This window comes from Malus domestica, chromosome 10 (assembly GCF_042453785.1).
Source record: "Malus domestica chromosome 10, GDT2T_hap1".
NCBI classification, from domain to species: domain Eukaryota; kingdom Viridiplantae; phylum Streptophyta; class Magnoliopsida; order Rosales; family Rosaceae; genus Malus; species Malus domestica.
In genome coordinates this window covers 19866857-19885958 of record NC_091670.1, presented here as the reverse complement: position 1 = coordinate 19885958, position 19102 = coordinate 19866857, and the positions used below count along the sequence as shown (strand labels likewise).

The window sequence follows — 19102 nt, the reverse complement described above, 5'->3', positions numbered from 1 at the left end:
ATAAAAATTGAATAAAAACCATGGAAATTGTAAGAAAAACTTGGAAATTTTTATTGAAACTTTGTAGGATGTTTATTTAGTCAATTATCTATTAGTTTATCACAAAAAATTGGAAGGAAATGTATTGCATGATAGATATAACTGATTTAAGTTGATTATATCGCGAGCTGGCAAACATTGTGAGTGTAGAAAATATGTAGTAATTAATGAAATAAGTTTAAACACACCATAATCATTTATATATAATGAATTAGTACAACATTTTACACTTTACATTGCATGGTAAGATATATGAGTGACTTAGAAAGGTCTAAAATATCGATGATATCGGAAATATCGGTAGTCCAAAAACACGGAAATTTCGATGGAAATATCGGGATATTATGGATATTTTAGACCATGGTTATAAGCATCAGCATAAACTCAATTCAATAAAAAAACTAACCATGATGCTTTTAGTATTGTAGCAGCATTCAAAATTAGAAGTTTTACCTGTTAGTTCTACATCTCTGTTAACTCTTTTAAGAAGCTGATCAAATTTGATTAAGTTAAACCAATGGATTGTGATTACTTGGCTGGTTTTCTCAATAGGAACTATGGTAGTTTTCTTGTTCAAAAAACGAATATCTCTACACATCTTTACCAGAGTAGGAAACAATGCTTGAGTACATCTCTGCACGTAGAAATGTTTATATAGAAATACGTCATTTTTATCTTAAAACCATACACATTGAATTTTGATTCTCCATTTTTAGTATTATATCTTACAAAATGGCTGACGGGATAGGGAAATTAGTGCAGTAATTAACTATACTTATCAGCTGCAATTTACTTCATGCATTTCCAAAATCAGGTTTGACGCTTCTCTCTAACATTCTTATCAACCTACTTCTTTGTAAATATTAACACATTTTAAGGGATTCCCTGTTTAGAAACAAACTAAATCATGGGATTGGTGAAGTCCATACCTTGGAAAGGAAAGACGCAGAGAGCTCTTTGAGATCGGTTCGAACTGCGGTGTCGGAGATGGAAACATAGGCCAATATTTCAAGGTTATCATGCAATTTAACAAATAGAAAATTAGAATTTAATCCTTAAATAAGATGAAGTTTAGAAAAATGTCTTATAGAGAATAAAAATTAATTTTAGTTCCAAAACTCTATTTAATGCTAAGATATAGATTTTTTTTAGGTATAATTAGAATCCCCTGCAACTTTTGAACAATTTTTAGATTAAACATTTGTTTCTTTTTCAGATTTGATTAAGATGCTTGAACCAACGACCACATCAGCATTTGTTGTTTATTTAAATTACATATTTTTTAAGCTAAAATTATATCGGTTTTTACGAGTTGTTTTTTAATTTTTTTTTATGTGGCCTCATTTTTAGGGGAATATTTTATGCTTGTTGATAATGTTTGGAAATTAATCTTCACGTTTGAAATTTGTGATCTCCCATGTTTGAAATTCGAATATAATTTTTCATTTTAATTAGTGGTTGTTTTTACAAATATATCTTATTCCCATTTGGCAGCAAGAGTGTGACAATCTGTTCCTAAAATTTCATTTTTTAATTTATTTTAATCGAGGGAATTGACAAAAATGCCTAGAGGCAAGGATTTTGATTTCTGTTGACCATCGTCTAGAGGAACGTATAACTTATTCTTTTAGCGTATTTAAGTAGTACTCGTTAGTACAAACACATAGACGAAAGCTGTTTGCAAGTCCGGATTATAACTGTGGATGCAAATTTCTTCCTCCTTGATCTTGGACAATTTTGCACCCACAAAACAATTAACACCTTAGGTTAGGGCCAAGAGCCTCACGTGCCCACGATGAATGGGGGGGGGGCTTTGGCCGAAGAACCTCCGATGCCAAAGTTAGAATTTAGAGAGAAAGAGTGTTTAGAGAATTTTGGGATTTTTGCCGAAGTGTTGGAATTGGCTTTTTTGTGAGAAATGAGAGTATATTTATAGGGATAGGAGGTGGCTAGGGTTTTTTTTGGGTTTGATTTAGGTTTAATTAGCAATTTATTTGGCTATTAAACATAAAATGAATGTTTTGGTGGTTTTTTGTATAATTGGCTAATCAATGTCACAAAAAAGGAAAATTATGGTGAAAAAAGAAGGAAATGGCCGGCTCCCTTTGGAGAAGGGATAAACGGCCTTTAGGGTGATTTTTGGGCTTAATTTGGTGATGTAATTAGCCTTTAATATATTGATTATATTAATTGGTTGAGGATGTTATGGAATGTTTGAAATAAATGGCTAATTGAATAAGGAAAAAATGAGGTAAAAACATATATGGAATGAAATAGGTTTTGAATTGTTACCCATTTTGGGTACTCCTGACTTGGTTGATGGATGATTCTCCACTGCTCGTGTGTAGGAAACCCGGTATGCCTCAAGGGTATTTTTGTCCTCTTTTGTCCAAAAGTCCACGTGTCGCCTAGTGAATATTTTTGGCTCCACAAATGCCCCCACACCTGTTGGGCTGCTCGCAGAAAATGGCAGCAGGTGTAGAGATCTTCTTGCTTTAGGAAACTTAAGACTGCTTCCTATTTTGATGTTGATTCTCTCTTTAATAGGAAATTAGATCCTTCTAGGAAAAGGAAATAAATTTATCTCAAAGCCTATTTAAGTCCACCTTAAGTGGGTTATTAAATCAACTTTGGAGAGCGATTTATTCTACCCTACAAGAGAGAGATAGCTTAGAGGATATTTGTTCCCCCTCCTCTAGTAATCTTCTACATCTTGCCCGTGCAAAGGACCGTCTTTCGTTGCTTTCTTCGTCTTCTTCGTGCCGCACCAATGTAAGAAAAATTTAATTTTTCTTGCCTTATTCTTGGATAGTGCTATTGCGGGGTAGCCGTCGGGGTGGTGCGGCACGTCAGCTGGCAGGGGCCAGAAGCTGGCTCGGCATGGGTTGATGAGATGTCGTGGCAGGGACCACTGCTTGGGTAGATTGGCTTGGCTTGAGCCAAGGGCAGCTTGTGCTGCTGGGGTCGAGGATTGTGGCGCTGGGGTGCAGTACTAGGCGAGCCGCATGGCTCATGTCCTTTGGGCTCTTAGACCTGACTCGGGCCAAGCTGGCGATTGAGAGAAATAAGGAGATTGCGGGTCTCATGGGCTGTTGGAATGTTGGGCATGCAGGCCTCCTGCCTGCTGGAATGCTGGGTTGAGCTCCCCTGCTGAGTACCATGAATGTCGTTGGCTGCTTAGTCCTCTTTGCTGAAAGAAAGGTGGGCTGCTCCAGAAAGAGGAGGTAAAGAGGATCAAGGCGGATGCATTGGCTCGTCTGATCGCTGTCGTGGAGCTTACTATGAACGAAGATGGAAAGAAGAGATCTTCCCCGCCTGCTCATGAGATGCCAGTTAAGAAAAAACTAAAGACTTCTTCTGCTGCTCATGAGGGTCCGCTTGCTACCGAGAGGTATGTGATTGACATGACTTTTTCCAATGGGAAGAAAAGTAAGGCTGCTAGATCTGAGCATGTGGCGTCTTCCATGTTGAGAATGGCTAGTACAATTGTGGATAAGATTGCTCAGCATAAAGGTTTTATCATGCCCCTAGTGCCGAAGTCTGTACCAGGACGTTCTTTGGGAGCCAAGTCCGGTTCACCTTTGTAGAAACTTGCTATTATGAAGAGTGGTAAGGTGGACTTTGCTGCTAAAGTGGCGCCAAAGCCTGCTCCCTTTGCTGCTAAGATTAATTCGCCTCAGATTCAAAATCTTAAGCTTGCAATTTCTGAGCTTCGTTTTGCTGCTTATGCTAAGAAGGGAGTGGATGAGCTTCTCTATTTCTCCAGAAGACTTGCTTGCTTTTATTTTTAAAGCTTCCATTGGTGAAGTAGTTGGAGAAGTTAGTGCCCAGACTGGGGCAGCCGGGGGTGAAGTGCCGGATGATGCCGCTGCTAAGAGCTTTACGACTGTTGAAGGTGTGGCGACCGAGTAGTCGTGGGATGTCCAAGCTGCTGTAGTGTAGTATTTTAGGTAGCCTTTAGGATTTTCTTTGTTTTTCCTTGTAGCTATTGTTTTGCTTAAACTTCTTCGGCCTTTGCTAGTTGTTTATAAACATGTTTTCCTTCGTTTTTCTTCATCTTCACTTCTTTTGTTCATGCCCTAACCTTTAGACTTGATAGACCAATGGCAGGCATGCTACTTTTTTATAAGCAGACAAGCTCGCGTAGCCTATGCAGTCGTAGGTGTTGGTGTAGAACTTTGCAAAGTTGTTAGCCATAGGGTTGGCAGCCGGATGCCTTACTTACAGAAGCAGACAAGTCTGCATAACCACTAGGTTGTTAACCTTGACTTTCTTCAATTCCGTAGGTTGCGTAGCAAGTATCACAACACTTTAAGACTTGGTGTAGGTTGTTCCGCGCTTGGCAGAGGTGAAGCTTATCGACTACGTAGCATGTCGGCAGTGGATAAAACTTCGTATATGCGCGCTAGCTTGTTTAACCTTTCACAAGAATGTGCGGTTGCATAAGTCTAGCGCGGCTTTACTGCTCAAAGGGCAAGCCGTAGGCAGTCTTCCGGAATCCGTAGGCTACCTTAGTGCACTCGTTAGCAGCTTTAGGATTCCAGGGCAGCCGTCCATCGAATGTACTGCGTAATGTGCCCTCTCCGTCTCTAGGGCCCGGTTCCCCACGTATTAGGCCAAGAGACCCAAAATCCTTCAGTTAGCTAAGCCTTGAAAAAGACCATTGCGGCTACTTCTAGGAATCCCGGCGCAAGCCATCGTGCATCTAGTTATACTAGGGCAGCCATGCTCATCCATGTCTGGATATTCAGAGTGTAAAGTTTATCCTCCCGTCTTGGAGAGCTGACCCATATGGGTGTTGGGGAATTGGTTTACCCTCTCGCACTGGAGAGCATGGTTGGTCCCTCGAGGGGCGTAATTCCTGTGATGGGTCCTTAAGAAGGGCGCAGTCTTCTTTTGAAGTGCCGGAGTGATCAGTTGTTATAAGCATGCAGCCGAGCCAAGTTGTGATTACTTCTGAATTCCTCATTGAAAAAGGAGTGAAACGAACGAGAACTTAGCTGTAAGGTAGGAACTGCATAACAACTGGATAGTCCTCGACTTGTGAGGTGGTGCCCGTCGAGCTTTTTGAGTCTTCGGGCTTTGATGTAGTAAGAGGTCACACATGGTACTTTTTCAGATTGTAGGCACTCCACTACTTTTCGATCTTTTTATCGTTTCATGGTAGCGGGGGTATAATTACTCTTGCCGCCTATTCTGCTGAGCTTGTACAGACCTTCCCAGATGAGATCCATCTTTTTGGATGTTTCGGCCTGCCTATTGCCTTGAGGATATCTCGGCATGGACATATGCTGCTTAATGCCATATTTTTTGAAGAACTTCGCCAAATCTTTGCCCACGAATTGCAGGTCGTTGTTGGTGACGATGGATTAAGGGATGCCAAATCGATAAATGATGTTCCTCCATATGAAGCGCTCTATGTCCGTCTGAATTGTGGTCGTCATGGGCTCTGCTTCCACCTATTTGGTGAAGTAGTCGGTTGCCACGAACCACGGCTGCTCGCGAGCCTTTGTAGTTGGATACGCCGTTGACATGCGAATGCCAGAAATCTCCATTGAGGGAATATGTGCGGCTAAAGTATGATCGATTGCCTTCGGGGCATCGTTGGGCCGAGTTGTTACATTCGTCAGAAAACTTTGCATCTGCCAGGGTCTACGCCTTTATTGTCGCCGGTTTGGATTCGACGGAATAGTGTGTCATGATGATGACTGCAGGTAACTGTAGAATACAGGTAGTTGGGCCCCCAGCTCTTCTCGCATGATGGTAGAGCTTATTGCTACTTTAGATACCGTCAAACATGCGAATAAGTCCTCCGCTGCTTCTAGGGAGGTGATGTCGGGTACTTCTTCAAGTCCTTGAATATGCATTGGCGAGCCTCATCCCAAAGTGCATGCTTCTCTGCTAAAGCAAAAGAGTCTGCCAGAGTTAGATCTTTTTTCATGATCAATTTTCTGAATAGCGGGTGGTCTGCTGGAAGTCTTTTTTGGAAGGCTGCTCTAGCTATCGATTCGTTGCATCCGACTATTTTTGCCTTCTCTACTTTGAACCTCCTCACATAGTCGCGAAACGACTCCTTTGGGTTCTTCTTGACGTCGAACAAATGGTCAGACTTCTTTTTGATCGAGTGATAGGATGAATATTCTTTGGTGAAAACCAAAGAAAGTTCGTAGAAATTCCGGATGGATTGTGGCGGCAGGGTGTAGAACCAATCTTGCGCCTCGCCTTGTAGAGTGGTGGCGAATATCTTGCACATGAGATCATCGTTGTTTTGATAAAGGATCATTGCACTTTGGTAACGTTTTAAGTGTCTCTCCGGGTCTTCATCCCCTTTGAAAGATGTGAAATGTGGCATGCTGAACTCGCGTGGAGGCTCTGCCTGCTCGATCTCCTCCGTGAAGGGTGACATGCTTATGTTGGTTATGTTCTGTCGTAGTGCCTCGTCGGTGACCTCGTTGCGTTGGAAATCATGTAATCGATTGGTCAAGAGTTTCGCTACTTCTTCCTGAATTTGCCTTTGTTAGGGTAGCGGAGCTCTCGGCTGCCCCCAGTCATGACTTGCTGGTGTAGGCTGCTCTTCCATGTGTTTGGCTCGTCTAAGCCGCGGATACAGTGCATGTGGTGCGTTCCTAGTAGGCGAGCGAGTTCTTCGCAGGCTGCTGGTTGAACTTGAGCTGGATTGAGTGACTGCTTCTCTCCGTCCGTTGTGCTGCCTACTCTGATGTGAGGTGGAGGACGCTCCTTGTAGGCTTAGCTACGAATAGACACTTTGCCCGGAAGGTTGTTCATGTTGACTATCGGAGTATGACCCCAACCGTGAATGTATGCTCCTCCGTGGGCCTAGTCGAGAGTGCATGCTCCTTCGTGCTCTAAGACGGGAATGTACACTGCCCAAACGTTCGGCTCGTGGCTGGTCGAGTGGCTGCTTACCGGGACGCTGCTGGAAATGTCCGTCTGCCCTTACCCTACTTCGGGATACCTCGTCCGGGGCACGTTGGATCCCGATGCGTTGCAAAAGTTGATTCACCAAGGTTGTCTGTTGTGCAAGGGCGCTCGTCAACTCTATGACTTGTCGAGACAAGTGTTGTTCACCATTTGGATTGGAAAAGCTTGGAAGGAATGCGCCTCCTTGGGCAGTGGAAGGGTGGTAGACTCCGGGCGCGAGATTTGAGTTGGGAAATGTCAAATCCGTGAAAAAATATGGTGAGAATGCTCCCGGCTCGATGGTAGGTCCAGATGGTTGAGATAGTCTTGGGCCGACTTGGGCTACTTGGAAAGCCACGGGAGCAGTCTGGGCCTTGAGAGTGGGCTGCTCGTCGGGACCAGGCTGAGTCACGAGAGCAGGCTGCTTGGCAGGAGCAGGTTGAGCCGTGAGAATGAGAGCTCGACGGAAGTAGGCTGGACCACGGGAGTGGGCTGCTCGTCGGGAGCAGGCTGGGCCACGAGAGCAGGCTGCTTGGCAGGAGCAGGCTGGGCCACGGGAGTGGGCTGTTCGACTGAAGCAGGCTGGGCCATGGGAGTGGGCTGCTCGTCGGGAGCAGGCTGCTTGGCAGGAGCAGGCTGGGCCACGGGAGTGGGCTGCTCGACGGAAGCAGGCTGGGTCACGGGAGTGGGCTGCTCGACGGAAGCAGGTTGGGTTACGAGAGCAGGCTGCTTGGCAGGAGCAGGTTAGGCCGTGAGAGTGGGCTGCTCGACGGAAGCAGGCTGGACCACGGGAGTGGGCTACTCGTCGGGAGCAGGCTAGGCCACGAGATTGGGTTGTTCGACTGAAGCAGGCTGGGCCACGGGAGTGGGCTGCTCGTTGGGAGCAGGCTGATTGGCAGGAGTAGGCTGGGCCACGGGAGTGGGCTGCTCAACGGAAACAGGCTGGGCCACGGAAGTGGGCTGCTCGACGGAAGCAGGCTGGACCACAGGAGTGGGCTGCTCGTCGGGAGCAAGCTGGGCCACGAGAGCAGGTTGCTTGGAGGGAGCAGGCTGGGCCACGGGAGTGGGCTGCTCGTCGGGAGCAAGCTGGGTCACGAGAGCAGGCTGCTTGGCAGGAGCAGGCTGGGTCGCGAGATCAGGTTGCTTGGCGGGAGCAGGCTGGGCCGCGAGAGCAGGTTGCTTGGCGAGAGCAGATTGCTTAGAATGTGATGCAAGCGAATGCGAGGCTTGGGCCCGGGCCCGTGTAAACTTAGATGGCAATACTTGGGCCGTGGCCTTGGTGTCGTGAGCCTTGGATGGCACGACTCGAGCTGTGGTGAAGGCACCATGGACCTCGCCACGGGTGGCTACCGAGGTAGCCACCGTGGTGGTTCCCATGGTGGAAACTCGTGGTGGTGGTGCTGCTCCACTTATTGTCGCATTTAGCCTCACGGATCTCCGCAATCCCATTTCTTGAACATTAGAATTTTCACTCGTGGAATTTTCTAAATTTCTAGCCATTATATTTTGCTTATACGTTTTATCAAAGAACCTTTGCAAGTAAAAAATTCTAATAATAAGAACGTATGAAAAATATTCAAATGGACTAGAAAATAAAGAAAAAACCTTTTTGTGCGAGAGTCTTCTACGAGTATGGATTTCAACTCTCAATGAAAGCACCAATTTGTGGATGCAAATTTCTTCCTCCTTGATCTTGGACAATTTTGCACCTACAAAACAATTAACACCTTAGGTTAAGGCCAAGAGCCTCACGCGCCCACGATGAATGGGGGGGGGCTTTGGCCGAAGAACCTCCGATGCCAAAGTTAGAATTTAGAGAGAAAGAGTGTTTAGAGAATTTTGGGATTTTTGCCGAAGTGTTAGAATTGGCTTTTTGGTGAGAAATGAGATTATATTTATAGGGATAGGAGGTGGCTAGGGTTTTTTTTTGGTTTGATTTAGGTTTAATTAGCCAATTTATTTGGCTATTAAACATAAAATGAATGTTTTGGTGGTTTTTTGTATAATTGGCTAATCAATGTCACAAAAAAAGAAAATTATGGTGAAAAAAGAAGGAAATGGCCGGCTCCCTTTGGAGAAGGGATAAACGGCCTTTAGGGTGATTTTTGGGCTTAATTTGGTGATGTAATTAGCTTTTAATATATTGATTATATTAATTGGTTGAGGATGTTATGGAATGTTTGAAATAAATGGCTAATTGAATAAGGAAAAAATGAGGTAAAAACATATATGGAATGAAATAGGTTTTGAATTGTTACCCATTTTGGGTACTCCTGACTTGGTTGATGGATGATTCTCCACTGCTCGCGTGTAGGAAACCCGGTATGCCTCGAGGGTATTTTTGTCCTCTTTTGTCCAAAAGTCCACGTGTCGCATAGTGAATATTTTTGGCTCCACAATAACGGTATAATTACGAACGTTTGAAGTTGGTTATTTAAAATTAATTAATTGGTTAAGGAGGATCAATTAGATAAAAGGTAGAAAATGGGCAGCAGCCCAATTAGAAATCAGAAAAGGGCAAAAAAAAAAAAAAAAAAAAAAAAAAAAAGAAAGCTCCCCCCAAAACCTCACCCACACCCATCTTCCAAGGTTGTTCCGGCCAACTCCAATGGAATTTTTCGATGCCACCACAGCCATCTTAAAGTTCTCATTCTCTTCTACAAAACCCACCCAAGAACCACCTTGATTAACCACGGTATGTGGCGCTTTGAGGCTACGAAATTCGATGACAATCAACAATGCTCCGGCCACCCTTTTCAATTTTCCGGCGAATTGGCAAAGCGATGGCCGATGACACCACTTGGGCTTTGTAGCCCATCATCCCAGGAGCAAAACCCAACCAACCTTGACCCGGTTGGACCATCGTAGACAACGAATCGACACCGGGAAGCTTTAGGCACCCGTTGGCTTCGTGGGAAAAATTGACCATCTTCCATCCACTTTTGGACTTTGTGGCAGGTATAAAATTGGTTACTCTATTTGAGATCTTCATTCCTGTAAATTTTGGTAATTTTTGGAAATAGTTGAATTTACCGGCGAGTTAGGGCGGCCGACTGCCACTCGCGGCGGCGCGTGCGGTGGCACGAGGCCAATGGGCCGCCAATGATATTTTTAAGCTATGTTAAATGTCTTGAATTCAATTTTCATATTTGAATGACGTAGGTTGATCGTTGGAACCTAAATTCTCTACGATACGTTAATAGGTCATTGTATGAATCTATGATCCGACCGTTAGATTGTCACCAAACTTTAATATGTTTTAGTACGTAATATTTGAGGACCAAAAGAACTTACGGATTGGGAATCCTTTATATGGATCTTCTCGAATTGAATTTGTAAGTTCATGAAATAAAAGGTTAACCGCCACTTAGTTTTGGCAATTGGCGGAGATCCGACCGTTGGATCGTAATGGGACTTTAGGATGTTGTTCTAGAGGTATAATGTGGATCTTTGGAAGCAATGGATCAGAAATCCATGATGCAGATCTTCCAAATTGAATTACGTAGGGATGTGTTTTATGTAAATTATGTATTTTATCGGTACGAACTCTGAGATGTGATTTAATAATTGGTCATAGGCGACGATGGTCGTGATGTCTCGACATGCGTGCTAGGGAGTCATGGCACATACCTCAGGTGAGTGGGTCTTTTCCATTCTATCGTGTATTATATATATTTGTGTGTGTGTGTGTGTGTGTGTGTGTGTGTGATTGACAATTCCACAACGTTTATAAATTGCTTATTGCGTATAATTACTGTGAATGCTTTGAAGTACTTATGTGAACTACGAATGGCTTGATCCCTGTTTAGGCTACGTAGGCAGTCTAACCTTATGTTTTTAGTGATTGGATGTTGGTCATAAATCAATGTTTGGGAATTGAGCAATGTGAAGGAAATCGGTGAAAATATGAGATTTAACCTAATGTTTTTAGTGATTGGATGTTGGTCATAAATCAATGTGGAAGTAATCAAGAAACTAAAATACGGAAACGTGAGTAATGATAGTTAATTAAACTAATGTTTAGTTGGACTTATCCCCGATAATTATTTCCGAAAATAAATAATTTGGGAGTAGGGCATTATAGATTGTGCATATTACGCCATATTATATATATGTATATATATTGAAAAAAATATTATGCTAAGGTTGAGTTTTAGATTTGCATCATGGCATATCCATGTGTATACTACCTGCACAAAATTATCATGAATGCTTTGAAGTGTGAAGATGAACGCGGAACCCACAGGTAAGTTCAGGTGAGTTATGGTATTAGTTGAAATGATTGAGTTATGGCATGATCACATTATGTTTTAGGCAACTCCGACATTGTCGTACAAGTTGCCTATGAGTTATATATGTCACATGAGATGCATTTAGAGCTCATAAACCTGCACCCTAGTATTAGTGCTCCCACCCGTGGCCAGGGCACAGTCCTTCACGTGATGTTTACCTCCTGCACCTTACGCTCACCTTGGATCCAAGGTAGGTGCACAGGCCTGTCATACAGATCATTATAGATGGTTCCGACTTGTTGGTGACCCACGATTATTCACACAGTCTTCACGTGATCGTAGCACTTAAGCATATTTATTTACACTCAGTCATGTCGTACATACCACCTTAGGTGGTTCCGACTCGTGTGCAGGTATACTTATGAGATATGGATAAATCGTACAGGTCACTATAGGTGACTCACGACTTATGAGCTAGCATATGTGATGAGATATGGATAAGTCGTACAGGTCACTATAGGTGACTCCTGACTTATGAGCTAGCATATGTGATGAGATATAGATAAGTCGTACAGGTCACTAGAAGTGACTCCTAACTTATGAGCGAGCATATGTTATGAGATATGGATAAGTCGTACAGGTCACTATAGGTGACTCCTGACTTATGAGCTAACATATGTGATGAGATATGGGTAAGTCGTACAGGTAATTAGAGGTGACTCCCGACTTATGAGCTAGCATATGTGATGAGATATGGATAAGTCGTACAGGTAATTAGAGGTGACTCCCGACTTATGAGCTAGCATATGTGATGAGATATGGATAAGTCGTACAGGTCACTAGAGGTGACTCCCGACTTATGAGCTAGCATATATGATGAGATATGGATAAGTCGTATATGTCACTAGAGCATATGTTATGAGATATGGATAAGTCGTACAGGTCACTATAGGTGACTCCTGACTTATGAGCTAGCATATGTGATGAGATATGGATAAGTCGTACAGGTCATTAGAGGTGACTCCTGACTTATGAGCTACCATATGTGATGAGATATGGATAAGTCGTACAGGTAATTAGAGGTGACTCCCGACTTATGAGCTAGCATATATGATGAGATATGGATAAGTCGTACATGTCACTAGAGGTGACTCCTAACTTATGAGCTAGCATATGTGATGAGATATGGATAAGTCGTGCAGGTCACTAGAGGTGACTCCGACTTGTGTGCTAATATGGGTTATTAATCACATGATTATTGATATTGATGATGAGATGCTGTGTTGTGGTATATTTATGGTTTACTATTGATATACTTTTGATTTCACATTGATACGTGGTATGATTTTTTGAAAACCATACAGGTGTTGCAGCGAGGGGTTATAATGCTATAGATGGTTCCTATTAAAATTTCATTTCTAGGGCCACTCACCCTTGTTTTGTTTTCACCCTCCAGGTTTTATTAGTTGAGCTTTCTTATCGTTGAAGATTCGCGGCGATTCTTAGTATTGGAGATTCTTTCGAGGGTACGATTCTTAATCCACTATACTGTACTTACTTATGCTCTAACGTCACGTGTGAAGTGGATTCCTTCCCACTCACCAACGCACTCTGGTATTTAGGCACTCTTAGGTTTAAATTTATTCACATTTTTCCACATCGTCATACTTTATGGCTTCGTCACCCTTCAGGTGTCGACCATCACAGCTCAATTCGGAGTCCTAGTGAACATCCCGGGTTGGGGTGTGTCAAAGAGAGGGTCGTATGTTTGCTCCTGATATTGGCTTATATTGGCTTCACATCGGTGTTATTGGAGCTTGATTTAAATAGTGCAGTTAATATGAATAATGCGCATGGAGAATGTTTTTCTGCAACAAGCTGTATTTTGGAAGAGATTGATTTCGAAGTTTTAATTGTGTTTGGCAGCGATTAGATAGCAACCAAGCAAATCATCAGGTTGTGAAGAAAATGAACTGTGACTTTCTTTCATGGATTGAGGATCCTCCAGTATGGCTGGTATATTTTCTTGATACATATACGGTTTTTCCTAAATCATTGTTTGAGAATGGAGTGGGAACTTGGTTCGTGTGCTACAAAAAAACACAAACAATATTTGGTAACGTTCCAAACTCACATTGCACAAACAGTATTTAGTATGTTTTTAATTACAACAACAAACACGTTTGTTACTGTAATTACTTTAAGTACCAAATGATTGGTAAGTTCAAAATTAAATATTACTTTACGTACCAAATGACTAGTACGTTCAAAATTAATATTATTTTACGTACCAAATAAGTGGTACGTTCAAAATTTACATTACTTTATGTACCAAACGATAGGTACATTCAAAATTAATATTGTTTACCTACCAAAATAATGACTGGTACGTTCAAAATTAATATTACTTCATGTACCATATGATTGGTATGTTCAAAATAAGTATTACTTTAAGTACAAAATGAGTGTTACAGTCTAAATTAACATTACGTATCGTGTGAAAAAAACTGTTACGTTACAAACTCGCTTTACATGCCGCATCAAATATATATATACGTACCAAAATATACATTAACTAACGTACCAAAGCACAAGGCAAATCGTACCTATATTATGCACTCACGATTAAGCAATAGTTCAATTATAGCTACAAATTAAGAGAGTTAGAAGAGAAGTGGAAGATTTTTTTTTCATAAGAAAAAGAAAATCTTGCACGACGGACATAAGTTATCGTGGAGGTGGAAAAAAATTTCTGGTAGGAAATAATTATGGTTAGTATATATTATGAAATTCAAATGCTTCTTATCTGCATGGAGGATATATATTATGCAGTATTTGTTTTGATTCAAACTCTAAGATATAAGTTAAGCAAGAATTTTGGAAACTTTTTTTTTTTGTTATCGTGAAGAATTTAGGATTATGGGCATCAGTGTTTTGCTTTGATAAAATCTATGGCACGTTTTGTAATTTAAGAATAATAAAATGGACAAATAAAAATCATGTGGCACTAAAATTGTAAAAAATTAAAAAAAATCAGACGCCTATATCAAAACATCCCTATTTTTATTGATCGGAATATGTATAGTATATTAGAATGGTGTTATATAAAAACCAACGTGAGCAAAGCATATAATATAATAAAGGCTTTTTAGCTAAAATAGTCCATGAGATTTGCATAACTTATCATTTTGGTCCCTGATATTTGAAGTCAATAGAAGTGATCATTGAGTTTGTTCACTATCAAATCATTTTGGCCCTCTCATGAAAAATTATATTAAATAAGGATCAAAATGACAAAAATACCCTCAATTTAATAAACAATCGGTCAAATGATTGATTGTGGACAAACTCAGTGACTACTTCTATTGATTTCAAATCTTAGGGACCAAAGTTAGGAGTGATGCAAATCTTATGAACCATTTTGGATAAAAAAAACCTATAATAAATTAATCATAGTAGGGTGAAGGTGACCCTCCCAATTTCCCAAAGTTGAGGTTTGCCATTTTTCTATTGTTCTACTAGTATTTTGTGATGTTTTTGTTTCTTTGACCCAAAATCTTTTGCTTTGTCAGTCATACCTTCATTATTAGGTATAGGAAACCATAACATGAAAATTATGCACAAAAAACAAGTATGAAGTATCAATTAGTATTAGTATTTGATCTAGGACGTTTTGGAAGCAGTTTTATTATTATTATTACTTTTAAAAGTTTGAATCTCACTCATTGATGCATAGTAAAAGAAAAAAAAAAATACTTACAATAACAGTGTAATCATAAGCTCATCTAATTAACAGCTTCTTAGTTTCTAACGAAAAAGAATTTTTTTTACTATGACCATCACATTGTAGGGGTAGCAACGAGCTAAATTGATTATCACTTTGCTCAAGTTCGACTTACTTAATTTCATTTCCAAACATTTGCCAGGCTTGGCTTCCTTCTTCTATTAGCCGAGCTTAAAAATTTCTAGCTCAACAACGAACTTAAGTCATTTTGAGCTATTTATTATAATTGATAAGATGGTTTGGTATTATAACACAAATTTGCAATTTGGCAACACATTTTACTAATAGAATATATAAGGGAAAATTTTTCAAACGTCATATGAATTTGTTCATATTTTTCAATTTATTATATAAACTAAAATTTTAAACAATTTGTCATACCAACACTAGATGTGCAGAAGTTCCATTTTACTTGGACCAATAGTTCGAGTTTCCTAAAGTACATTTTCTGAGCTACATTGCATGAAATGGCCAAACAACAGAGCAAATTTTTTTCCCTTTTTCTTTAATGGGTTGCCATGCACTTGCAAACATACAAGATTTCTCATCCTGTAATTGAATGGGATGGAAAAGAGGAGGAAACAATGGTTGAGTTTAAAAACGAATATCTATGTACATCTTTACCATAAATGAGACTATGAACTGGACACGGAAGCCTTTAAGGAAAGGAATTCTCATTTCTTTTAAAAATGGGAATTAGTTGTGGGGCACACACCACATCAAACTTTAATAATGTGAACTGTGTATTTCTCAAGTTGCACCTCATAGATCATGCTTGCAAAATATTAGCTTAATCTGAAATATTTAAGGCATCTAATTGGATTCAAAGAAATTAACGAATGTTTTGTTCTATAAGAAACAATGAAATTTCATCGTGATAATTAAATTGGCAAATGGTTCCGGATTGAATTGAATTTTTGCAAGGATGATCTATGAATTGAGACTTACAAAATAGACGGTTTGGATCATTGAAGTTCGATGTAGAGTGAGTCTCACAACGAATCCCCATTTAAAATAATAATAAAAATGGGGTTCCATTTGCATAAAAGGCCTGTAAGTGATAGTATGACATATAGCGTTAAATTTTGTATATGGAAATGAAAGGCTTAGAATCACAATGTGAAGCAATGATCCTTTTGGATTTTGATTTTGAGCTAGCAACTCTCCTTTGTGTATGCAACTTGGATCATAAATGATAGCAACAACATTTTCAATAGTGGATTTGCTTATGGATATGGAGATGTCAATCCTACAAAAGATATAAATCCCGGGCTAGTGTATGACGCTTATAAAGAAGATATTCCATGAATTTTCTATGTTGAGCCATGATCAAGGCAGAGTTAGACTCATCTCTGATCACTACAGGTTCCCGGAAAGGATTGCTAAAAGATCTTAATTACCATTCAATGGAAAAAGAAACCAAAAAGTGGATTCAAATTCTCAAAGCGCCTTCGCAAATTCTTCCTATGAAACTATGACAACAAACTGCAACTAAATTACCATTCAATGGAAAAATAACCAGATATTCCACAGTTAAACAATTTGCTTTTTCAATAACCAAATTTATACAGAAATATTATTATTCAAAAGTAATATGCACTATAAAAAAAGATACGCATAAGCAGGATCAGTAAGCATCTAATCAAGTTCAACTTGTTTTAGATCACACCCAGAAAATTTATACAGAAAAATTCAATAACCAATTCTCTAGCAAGTAGCTTAAATAACCACAGCCACAGCCCAAAAAAAAATCTGTATAAATTTTCTGTCGTCGCTTCAATGAACAGACGGAATGGCAGAAGGAAACTGAGAAAAACAGAAAATGACACTTACACAGAAACGATGTTTTGAGGGGAATGCCAGAACTGAACACACTACATTCAGTGAAGCGATGAATGTACACAATATTTGAAAAACATTTCTCACCTTTTCAATCAGCACATGTGGGCATGGGTTTGTCAAACGATGATGAAATCTTGTAGGAATGGGCCTCACTCTCTCTCTGCAAGGACCCTGTTCAACTTCAAAATCCAGCCCTTAAACACTGCAAACGAACGCATGGCCCAAAGGGCCTAACCCAGACCCTCCGCCAAAAATAAAGAAATTTGGAAGATGAAGAGGTAATTTCGTAAATAAACTGAAATTCCCCCAATTTCAGATTCACTGTAGCTGAGCTACAGTCACCCCCTCCCCAATTTTAGGATAGAGTAATGGGAGTAAAAACTTTAGGATTCAGCATTCGTTTACTTTTGTATGAATATATTTGCAAAAGTCACATGAAGAAGCTACTATGAATTTGTTATTAGTAAAGAAGCTAATATGAATTTGTTATTGATCTAATATTACTTTTCTTTTCAGAGTTGAAAGATGTCATTGGTTTGAACCCTCTCTGCGTAAAAAAAGTAATATTATATAATATTTTTTTATCCTAAGATTTAAAATTGAAAGAATTGGCCTCTGAGTTTGTCCACTATTAATCATTTTGATTATTCTGCAAAAAATATCCAATAAATAAGATTAAACTGACAAAAATATCCTTGCCTATTGTTTATTAATTGAGGGTAGTTTTGTTATTTTAATCTTTATTTAACATAACTATTCACGAAAAGACCAAAATAATTGATGGTGGACAATCTCAGGGACCATTTGTATTTATTTCAAATCTTAAAAACTAAAATGAGAAGATATGCAAATCTCAAAAACAATTTTAACTAAAAAACCTATTATATATAAGCAAATTTCAATTTGGAACCAGTAGTGATAAGACTTCTATAGCCTCAAGCCTGCTGACGTGGAATTGTAGACAAAAAGCTGAACCCAAAAGATAACCTCATCGTCGTCATCTATATGCTCAGAAAACTGGTGGTGGTAGTACAAAAGCCATGAGCTCAATAGGCCAGAGCATTTTGATGGCACTGACTGTCACTGTGAACAAGTTTGCTTCATCAAATGTGCAGGCGGTTCACAGAAAGCAGAAAAAAGCACCAAAGAAAAGCACTTCTGCCACAAGCACCAATGATATTGGAAGAAGAGGGCTGCTCTTATCCGCTCTAGTTGCTACTCCTCCACTCAGTGACTCTGGGGCTGAGCTTCTGAAAAGTAAAGTGCTTATCTCTTCATTGTGTTTATTTTGTCCCTGCTTTTTTTTTTGTTGGTTTTGCGTTTACTTGTTGAGTAGTGATTGAAATTTGTATCAGAGTATCTGAAGAAGTCAGAAGAGAACAAGGCCAAGAATGATAAGGAGGTAACATTTCTAATTTTACAACATTTTTTTTCATAATGCAATATTCTAAACATGTCTAATAATTTATTGGGAAATTCGAACTTCGGTGCAAGGGAATGCCCATTAGGTAACACCGGTCTGCTAATTCTTCAATATGTTTTCCAGAAATATATGGTTTTCTTTATGACTGTTGTACAAGGAGGTGGTGTGTTCTTTGAAATGCTAGAGGAGCAATAGTGTATAATTTTGTTTCCATGGGGTCTAAATACAATAATTTTATTTAGGCATAGAAACTGACACGCTCTCTACAAAAGATGAATAAAGATGAACCCTACCATTGCACGTTGTATTCACTAGTATTAGAGAGTGTCTAAATAGCAACACTCATATAAATAATGCATTTTTTATTGTTTTCACATCTTGTTTTACATATATATATATATGTTGCAGAGAATGGACAGTTATTTCAAGCGCAATTACAAGGACTACTTTGAGTTTGAGGAAGGAACCATTAGGGCCAAGAAAGGGGAGCTTACAGAATCAGAGAAGGGTATTCTCGATTGGCTTCAAAATAACAAGTGAATACTTCAAAATTTTAAAATTGAAAGCAAAGAAGCTGCTCATCTGGTGTCTTAGTTGCACAAATCTTTTCAATTTGAATGAATATTTTTATCAGCAATTCAATTATGTAGAGTCTTTGCAAATCATCTATCTTTGTTTTCATTCACATCGGTTAATTCCGTATGAATGTATAAGATTTCTTCCTTGAGTTGTACTGAAAATTTCTGATCACTAAGGCAAGGAGGTGAAGCATATCTTTAGAGGTTGTGCCACCGTAGTTTATAAAGAAATCTGCATGCATTTCGGATACCATTGCCCCTCCCACTCTAAACCCATTCAACC

At 39.8% G+C, this 19102-nt stretch overlaps 1 protein-coding gene across 1 annotated transcript; it reads left to right on the top strand.

Annotated features, from left to right (window-relative positions):
- The first annotated feature begins 17731 nt into the window (after positions 1-17731).
- Positions 17732-19050, top strand: LOC103415213 (uncharacterized). Its single transcript, XM_008353556.4, has 3 exons — positions 17732-18075; positions 18174-18220; positions 18650-19050. The coding sequence occupies exons 1-3, from the start codon at positions 17859-17861 to the stop codon at positions 18779-18781; spliced, it is 396 nt and encodes a 131-aa protein (XP_008351778.1). The 5' UTR covers positions 17732-17858; the 3' UTR covers positions 18782-19050.
- Positions 19051-19102: the final 52 nt, after the last annotated feature.